This window comes from Octopus bimaculoides, chromosome 5 (assembly GCF_001194135.2).
Source record: "Octopus bimaculoides isolate UCB-OBI-ISO-001 chromosome 5, ASM119413v2, whole genome shotgun sequence".
Lineage (NCBI taxonomy): Eukaryota > Metazoa > Mollusca > Cephalopoda > Octopoda > Octopodidae > Octopus > Octopus bimaculoides.
In genome coordinates, this window is record NC_068985.1 from 72,083,031 (window position 1) to 72,093,359 (window position 10,329).

The 10,329-nt window shown below is 34.1% G+C and overlaps 1 protein-coding gene across 6 annotated transcripts in view; it reads left to right on the top strand.

Moving 5' to 3' along the window:
* LOC106876215 (roundabout homolog 1) overlaps positions 1 to 10,329 on the top strand; it is a 336,558-nt gene that overhangs the window by 35,327 nt on the left and 290,902 nt on the right. For all 6 annotated transcript variants that reach the window (XM_014924686.2, XM_014924677.2, XM_052967770.1 and 3 more), the window contains exon 4: positions 6,026 to 6,150. In XM_014924686.2, the coding sequence (XP_014780172.1) occupies positions 6,026 to 6,150 (125 nt within the window). The remainder of the gene's footprint in view (positions 1 to 6,025; positions 6,151 to 10,329) is intronic.

Below are 10,329 nucleotides of genomic sequence, written 5' to 3' on the forward strand. Positions count from 1 at the left end.
ACATATATATATATATATACATATATATATATATACATATACACACACACACACACACACACACACACACACACACATGCATATACGTATATAGTGTGTGTTGGGAGTGATACAAGGAATATAAAATTGAGAAAGATTTTGAAAGTTTTGACTACTTTGACATGTGGTCTTCACTACTACTATATTTGGTCTGGGAAGTGCAAAAAGCAGAGATTTTGTTAAATGGTTATGAAAGAAGCAACTCCAAATTATTAGCCTTGGCCTAAATTAGAGGCAGTTATAAAGAATGATTCAATTCCATTTCTTTTTTCAGATGCATACATGAAAATAATCTCTCTCTCTCTCTGTTTCCATTTTTTTTCTATACATGTATACAGTTTCACATTTATAAATAGTGGTTAATGGCAATTGAAATTTAGATATATGTATATTATCATCATCATCATTTAACATGTTTTCCATGCTGGCATGGATTGGACATATATATGTGTATATATACATATGTATCATCATCACCATTTAATGTCCATTGTCCATGCTACAGGGTGTCCACAAATTCTGGTTACATGGGGATTAACACATACTTTAAGAAATTATTTCTTATATTTAATTGTTTATGCTATGATTTTATTTACTCCATGTACCCAGACCTTGTGGACACTCTGTAGTATTGGTTGGACAGTGTGACTAGAGCTGGCAAGCCGGTGGGGCTACACCAAGTTCCAGTCTAGTTTAGCATGATTTCTATGGCAGGATGCCCTTCCTAACACCAACCACTTTACAAAATATGCTGGATGCTTTTACATGACACCACATGGACGTTTTTACATGATGCCGCACAGAGTCTCCTTGAGTACAGCCAGGCATCAGGTGTCTCAGTCCTTTGTCATCTCACCGAAAGGTTCAGCTTCTTGAGGTTGTTCTTCAGTACTTTGTCCATATATTCTTCTGCTGTCCATTGTAGTTCGACATTTTTCTTGTTTAGTAATCATTTCTGGCGGGCTCGCATGTGGGCTACAAAGCCTGCTCTTGATCTGCTGCAGGTGAAGCTACTTCATGTAATGGAGAAGTCAGCCTGTCATGTGCTCTTCTGTATTTTCTCTGTTTCTCCTTAATGGCTGGAATAACAAGCTTCAACAATCAATGTCATTTGTGACACCGCAGAGCCTTCTCCTTCATATGTCTCTTCAGCATATCCCTATTTCACAACCATTGGCCTGGCCACCACAGCTCCTTTGGGATCCTTCCACCCTCCATCCTGCAACCACACCCCACCAGCACAGCTGCAATGAGGTAATTAGGGCTTCCAAACTAATTGTACTAGTGTGGTGCAGGAACCTCTTTGTCAGAAATGTGATCCTGCCATCTGATATGCAAGATGAAGTGCAGATGGCAAAGTTGAACTTGCATCAGGGCATTGTTGACCAAATAACTCTTTGTAGTACATTTCCCTGATACAAAATCCAAACTGCATCATGTGTTCTAACTCTGTCTTTCTCTCTCTCAAATTGATTGGGCTAAGATTTTTTCCTTAACTTTCATGGCCTCATCCAGAGATTTACATAATAGTTAAATACCTTAGGGACTTATAAATCATCCTCTGTGTGTGTGTAAATTCAGGATCCATTATAATGCCCTTGCATAATTAAAACATTTAGTTTATCCAATTGAAATGGTACAGGATATTGTTTATTAGGAATATTGTTCATCTTGTCACTCTACTCATAGAGTTAGGCAGTTTCTGAGTGAAAAATTATCAGTTGAATTAGAACCAATTGCCTCCATAATTGCCATATTGAGTTTGTTGAATTTTCATTTTAAAGGAATATGTAAAAACTACTGTACATTTAATTAAAATTCTACAGATGACTTGCAGACAAGGATAACTTAATTTAATTGAAAGTATAATATAAAATCAGCTACAAAACTTATTTTTAGTACTTAAAAATCACATCAAACTTTATGCATATAATAACAGGGGAAATGCTGAAATTTAGCTATCTCAAGAATAAATCTGTGAAAGAAAATTTGCTAAATTCTTTCACAGCAATCTGTGAAAAGGATAAATGAAAGGATTTATACTCATTTTGAATTTTGAGATTGTTCAATTTCAATATATCTTCCATGAAATTTAAAATTACGAATTTAAAATTGCACAAGAAATTTATCATGATTCTTCTCTCTCTCTCTCTCTCTCTCTCTCTCTCTCTCTCTCTCTCTCTCTCTCTCTCTCTCTCTCTCTCTCTCTCTCTCTCACTCACACACACACACTAGACTACTTTCCTCATATTTGCATAACAATATGTGAGAGATAAAAGTTTGAGAGAGAGTATTGTCGTAGACTGTTGTTACAATTTAGCCTTAGGTCAGCCTTCATTAAACAGACATAGAATCAAAAGTATTCCGATATGTACTTTATTGAAGAGTGGAATTTGTGATTTACTGGAAATTTAGCTGCAGTTTCTTTATACTCAAAGAATTGTAGGGAAACTGTCTCATTGGTTTGTAGTAGATCATTGTAAGCAACGGTGAACAAACAGAATTACTGAGTATTTAACAGACAGCTTCCAGTATCAAATTCCTGTTCATTTTGCAGGACGGCGGGAAAAAAATCTATTTATGGTAGACCAAACAACATCCTTTCCATAGATAGGGATAAAGATATGATTATTTCTCTTAATGTACATGTGCTTAAAGCTATAAAACACCTAAGTTAAGTTAACTACTCAGCCAAGCTCCATGGATTCTGGTGGATCTAATTTTAGAAAGAAAAAACTAGAAATTTGTAGAAGTGATCCAGCCAAAAATTAAATCAAAACCAAAGAGAAAAGAAAAAGATAAATATATCAAGAAATTTCACAATAGTATAGACAACAGCAATAACATAAATCTTAGTTTCTGTATTTATTGCTGAAGTTCATGACTGTTTTTCAGAATATTCAATATGACACAGTCTGTTGACTTCCGGCAGCTCCCTCTCCTTTGTAAATAACACTTTGTTTAGAAGTTCACTACAGGATATTAAATTCACATGGTAAAAACAGTCCTCGGTTTTCTTTACTTTTATTTATTTTCAAATGTATTTTTTATGTTCAGTTTCTTTTTATATTATTAAAAATTTTTTTCATTTATTGGTTTTTGTATGGTCAGGTATTATTTTTTTATTGTTGCTTTTTCAAATATATGTTTTTTCTTTTATGTTATCTTCCAGTGTAATTGTTCTGTATCTCATTGTTGTTGTTAGCCCCACGGATCATCTCTGTGATCAAAGATACTCCAGCCATAAGTATCTTGTTTTGTTTCTTTTTTCTCAGGCTTTGTGCATTCTACACTACAGTACTCAGTATGTCCTCTCTTTTTCTAAGATGGTAGGTGTGATTTCAGAGTAACATGGTAACTATTTTTAGCAAATCGAGTGACTACTTAGACCCCCCCCCCCTTGTTGGATCAAATTCCCTCATTGATTCCTTTCATATTTGCTTGAAAGTTGCAGTGAGCTTCAGTGAGTCTTACTTATGCAGATATATTGAAGCTTATGCAAGCAAATAATATACAAGGACTGTCCTAAAAGAAATCAAACTTTTATAACAGCACCAACCACTCAGTGTAGTATTGTTTATAGGTAACCTTCACTTTCAGTCTTAAAGCAATATCAGTTAGTCATTGATCTACATGTTCTCGAGTGAATGTACATCATGTAAGATTGGCAGTTTGTCACAAGTTAAACAATTGAAAGGTTTGGAAGATCAATAGGTTTCTGTGAAAGTCTACTTTACATTGATAAAAAAACTTTTATAGAGATGATGGGTTAGTCATGTGCAATGTCATAAGTTATATGAGTGTTTCAAGTTGAGAAGAACATTCTCTGAAGATTATTCCAAATCTAAAAGACCTGTAATACAGGACAATAATCACATTGTGAAAGTACATATTGTGCTCTGTGAGAGCTTTCACCTAACTGAGGAATTTAACATGTCATTATTACCTAGAATGTGTTACAAGAAAATCAAATGGCCCAGTTTTCAACAGCGTAACAGTAATTATGAAGAAAAAAAAACATTTCTTACAAAAGAATAAGGCTAGTAATTTGGATGGGAAGTCAATTAAATTGACTCTCCTGTTTGATAAGTACTCTATTTTGTCAGACCTGGAATAATGGAAGGCAAAATTGATAGGATTTGAACTCAGCATAAAGAGCCAAAACAAATATCACAAAGTTTTGAAGTTAACACCCACAATTTAATTGATCTTCCATCATTAATAATTTTTTTTTAAGCATCTGTTTCCCATGCTGGCATAGGTTAGATGGTTTGACTGGAAACTGGTAAGCAGGAGAGTTGTACCAAGCTCCAGTCTGGTTTGGCTTGGTTTCTAATGCTGGATGCCTTTCCTAATGCCAAAATAATTGTGTGGTATTAATAATAATTATGTCTACTGTAGGCACAAGGCCTGAAATTTTGGCAAGAAGGTGGGGTGGGGACTAGTCGATTACATTGATGCCAGTCCTTGATTGGTCTTTGACCCTGAAAGAATGTAAAGTGAAATCAATTTCAGTGGCATTTAAACTCAGAATGTAAAGCTAGAAGAATTTCTGCTAAGTATTTTTCCCAGTGTATAACAATTTTACCAGCAATAATAATAATTACTATTATTTCTTTATTGTAATAATAATAATAAGCTATGCCAACACTGTGGAATAACAACAGAAAAAAGATGGTATAGGCAAACGCTAGAAAAGGTCACAGAAAATGAGAAAGTAATCATACTCTGCAATATGCCAATACACACAGATGGAGAAATTAAGGCCAATAGGTCAGATATAGTTGTCAGAGATCACCAAGAAAAAATGCTTTCTAATCAATGTATCAGTACCAACAAATGACAGTGTTCAACTGAAAGAAATGGAGAAACTTTGAAAATATAAAGACCTGGAAATAGAGGTAACTCGAATGTAGAGTCTAAAACAGAAACTTCCTATTATAGTAGGTGCATTAGTTATGATAAAAAAAATATTCAGACAAATACATAACAAAAATACCAAGACTAACAAGTATATATGACACAGAAAATAGTACTGCTAGGCACCACACACATCCTACGTAAAACACGTTCAATACAGTTCAAAAAATAACATCACAACAAACCACAGTACATACCCAAATCACACAGGGCTGCACTCGGTAGTGCAGTGAAAGCACATGATAAGAATAAGACTACTGAATAATAATAATAATAATAATAATAATAATAATAATAATAATAATAATAATAATAATAATAATAATCCTTTCTATTAAATGCACAAAGCCTGAAACTTTGGGGAGAGGGGACTAGTCAATTACATCGACCCCAGTGTTTCACTGGTACTTAATTTATCAACCATAACAAATGAAATGCTAAGTCAACCTCAGAGGAATAGTAATAATGATAATAATAATAATAGTAATGTCTTTATTTTTAATAAAGGCAACATATGTGAGGACACAAGGATGAACTACAAAACTGGTATGGGCTTGCATAAAATCCATTAATAATAATTTGAGTAGTTTTAAAACTGAATATCCCATCCCATCTATTTTTGACTGTTTTAGTCTTAATGTTATGAGAGTAATGTCTATAAGTATTGGCACCTAATATGATAGAGATAATTAAAAACTTTGCTTATTTATATGAAATTTGGTAATATTTACTGTCACACATGTTGGTGGTAGACCCTTAACATATCTTTCTCACAATACCCATTGATCCATAGGTTCCTTTAGTGGAATTTTCTTGTAAATATTTGCATCACTCCACCAGCTACCTCTGTTCCTGGTTCCCCAGCAATGCACATTTTTATCTTCACTTGTTCAGGCTGAACATTGACAGTGACTGTTTCAGATTCTGCATCCTCCGGCATACACAGTGCCATGTTATAAGAAACAGTAAGAAGTAATGCACCTCCCGTTTTTTAATTTATCAAAAAGAGTTGAAAAACATTTTATTGTCTCAGATCATGTTCTATCTTATTTTTGCTTCATTTCAGCTGTTCCAGAGTTTGTAATTTCCCCAACGAGCAAAATGATTGGCCTTGGACGGACCCTGTCTCTGCAGTGTGGAGCCAATGGCAGCCCTATTCCTGCAATTTACTGGCGGAAGGGAATAGAACAGGTAAGATTTTGTAAACACTTATTCTTTAACCCTTTAGCATTCAGATTACTTTGTTAAATATAATGCTTATTTAATCATATTATTTTGAATTAATCATGCATTATTTCGTAGTTTTCAGATTTTAATGATGTGATTGTATATTTTTAGAATAGCATTGTTGATAAGTGTGAGATATTGGATCTGGCCAGTTTGAATACAAAACAGGTAGAATATTTGGGCTGGATACAGCTAGTTTAAATGCTAAAGGGTTAATACTTTAGCTTGTTTTATCCATCACAGGTTTGAGGTTACACGTGAGAACCAAATAACATTTCATTTCTTTTTTCAAAATGTTTTCTGAGTTATTTCAGTAACAGAGAAAAAGGTAAGTTGGTGTTGTTTAACCCCAAGTAAACACAATGATTACAGTGGATCTTACATTGGCTCAATCAACAGAATTATCTGGTCAACAGATTTTTAAGTGTAAGTGGTTGAATATTCTACAAACATTTGTTCTCTTTACTATAATTCTTGCATAGAATCAGTGTATCAATGCATGTGCCAAAGCTAAGCATTTGCAATACTGGTAGAGGCCAGCAGATAGCTTTCTACATAGTTTCTGTCAATGGCATATCACTTTCAAGGCTTGAATTGACCTGAGGTACTGCTCAGTGCACAAACCGTTTGTGTGTGAAGCTGGTGTTTCTCTTTGTTACTGTTCTGATTTTGAGAAAATCAGAGTAACAATAGAGTTAATCTTCAACTACAAATGAATAAAAAAAACAAACAAAAAATTACATACACTGAGTTCTTTTTTTTTCCCCATTTACATACTATTCACACACAACATATATCTTCATCATTTTATGTCTATTTTTTTCATACTTACATACATTGGACAGGTCTACTCTTGCACATCATCTCACAACTTATTGAATGTCTATTTATCTCCTTGAGAAAGTTCAAGCTTTCTGCAGTCAGCCTTCACCATATCTTCCTCTTCCATTAATTCCAACCACATGGTACTTCTTTACCCAACTTTGGGTAAAAGAAAATAAGAGAGGATTGTAATTTTATTCCACATATTCCCCACTCTGATTCACACTCTTATTGCTGTGGTCCTTTAGTTTTTCTGTAAACGAACTCAGAAGGTTGGGACTCTAAACAGGCCTTTCACTACACCCTTAAAGCCAGGAACTTTTCAGCACCTCCTCATATCACATGTCTATACCAACACAGTCTTCTTTCTTGCTTACTGCAATCAATTCATCTTATTCCCAGTTTTTTTCTCTCTGCTCTTCTGTTAGCTAGTCTGTATCTCTCAACTGGTTTTATTACATGTTATAAACCTCTGTCACTTGCTCCTCTTTCTCATATGTGTTGCCTCATGTTTTGAATGGTATGTGTGACTGAAGCATCTTTCAGTTTAAATACTTTTCTTCTTCGAGTCTGCATAGCTCTTATCCAGAAGTCAATGTTTTATGTATTTATATATATCCTCATGAGTGTGACTTAGTTGTGAACAGTATTCAGCTCACAGTTATAAGGTCATAAGTTCAATTCCTAGTGGTGCATTGTGTCCTTGAGAGAGACATTTTGTTTCACGTTGTTCCATTCCACTCAGCTGACAGTACCTGTATTTCAGTGTGTAGTACCTATATTTCAAAGGGCCAGCCTTGTCTTATGCTGTGTCGCTTTGAATCTCCCTGAGAACTACATTAAAGGTACACATGTCTGTTGAGTGCTCAGCCACTTGACCATTTATTTCACCAGCTGGCTGTTGATTTTTTTTCTGAGGCCATGCTGGGGCACTGTGTTGAAGAATTTTTAGCCAGATGTATCAAACCCAGTACTTACTTTTTAAAGCCTGGTGCTTATTCTATCGGTCACTTTTGCCAAACTGTTAAGTTACTGAAATGTAAACACACCAGTACTGGTTGGGTTGTCAAGCAGTGGATGGAGTCAGACAAAGAAACACACACACACACACATACATATATATACACAATGGGCTTCTTTCAGTTTCCTCCTTCCAAATCCATTCACAAGGCTTTGATCAGCCCAAGGTAATCATACATTGAGAATGAACCCAGAACCGTGTGGTTGGGAAGCAAGGTACTTACTACACAACCATGGATTTGACAAATTTTCTTCTGCATTGTATCTCTCCACTTATCAGTCACCATCTCCTTTGTGAGTTTCAGTATCCTGAGATCAATTTTCACTATGTTTACCCATACCTTCCTTGGTTTTCCTCTTCTGCAATGTTTTTCACTTGGAGTTCTTCCCCTTCCATATACATATCACATATCTGTACCAATGTGTCACACTGCTTTTGATTTCTCTTATCTTTTATTTTGTTACAGTCATTTGACTGCAGCCATGCTGGGGCACTGCCTTGAATGGTTTTTAGTCAAACAGATTGATCCCCAGAACTTTTTTTAAAAGCCTAGTACTTATTCTGTCAGTCATTTTTGCTAAACTGCTAAGTTATTGGGACAAACACATACACACACACTTACATATATATATATATATATACAGTGATACCTCTCAGTATGAGTTTAAATCATTCCATGACTGAGCTCGTCTTTTGATTTACTTGTTTTACAAATCAATTTTCCCCATTGAAATAAACTAAAATATAATTAATCCATTCCAGTCCCCCAAAACCACTCAAAAATAATTTTTTATAGGTTTTAAAACAGAAAAGGTGTAGTTACAAAGAGAATGCAAAAGAATTATGTAAACTGGTTAATATGAGTTAATATGTTAATCTTGCCTTTCCTGCTGATGATAGCTGGCCTAGAAAATTATTTTATTTTGCTAAAAATAGCTTGAAACCATGGTTCAGGAAATAGATGGTAAATGTTTTTATTTTACATTCCCTTTTGAAATTATCCCTAATTGTGGTTTGGAGTTTGACTGCTCCTTCTAGTGGGTTAGATGTCCTATTATGGACATCTCTCTTATGTGTTTAAATGTACACTGTATGTATTTATAGGAATAATATATAGTCTATTGACTAGTTTTTTCTTCTTGCTAGACCACTAGTAGCAAAAAGAATTTCTAAATTTTTTTGCTACTCTGAGATTTATTAATAATAAATATATATATATATATATGATAGACTTCTTTCAGTTTCTGTCTACCAAATCTATGCACAAGGCTTTGGTCTCCCTAAGGCTATTATAGTAGAAAACACTTACCCGAGGTGCCAAACAGTCATGCCTGTGGTTAGGTTCAGTATTGTATCAGTTTTATTATGCTCCCATTATTCAAGAACACTAACATTATGCACCAAATGGATTATGCTCACCTTATTTGTGTGTGTATATATATATATATATATATATATATATAAAGAGAGAAAGAGGGATAGGAGAAACTCTCAGATCTTAAGCCACACTGTTACTTCTGCTAAATGCTAATAAAAATGTGTGTGTGTAAATATATATATATATGCTTACATACATACACACATACATACATACATACATACATACATGTTTGTTGAGGTGTGGAGGGTGTCAATCAGTTTTAATTTTGTCAAGGTCAACATTTTTTTTTGCATTTTGCTTAAGTAGTCTTGTACTCTAGACAGCAGTTTTATGAGAGTTTTTTTTTTTTTTTTTTAGGGTTCTATTTTGCTTTTCTTTGGCCTTTTTCGAATGAAATTTCTCTAAATTTTCCATTTACCCCTTCTCTGTCTTTGCATTACCCCTCCCTCCTCTCTCTCTCTCTCTCTCCCACATATAGGAGAACACAATTTTATATCATCCCTTCACCACCAACACTTTACCCTGAAGTCTGATAGGCAATAACATCCATTTTTATTGCTAAGATTTGTTTCTGTGTGTTTATTTAAATGAGCATGATTCTAGTGGTGTTGAAATAGATGGTGTGTGTCTGTGTGTGTGCATGCATGTATGTAAGTGTGTGTCGTGTGTTATTGTAAATATTGTATCAGTATAGGAAGTATGAAGTGTGCTGTGAGATTATAAAGGTAATTAAAAGTTTATATGTGTATCACTCAAATCGTGTGTGTTCATATGGAGTAATTTACAAATGTATATATGTGTGTAACCACACACATACATATATATATATTTGCATTTATTTCTATATCTATCACTATGTGTTTGATTATATATATATATATATATATATATATATATATATATATATATAATATATATA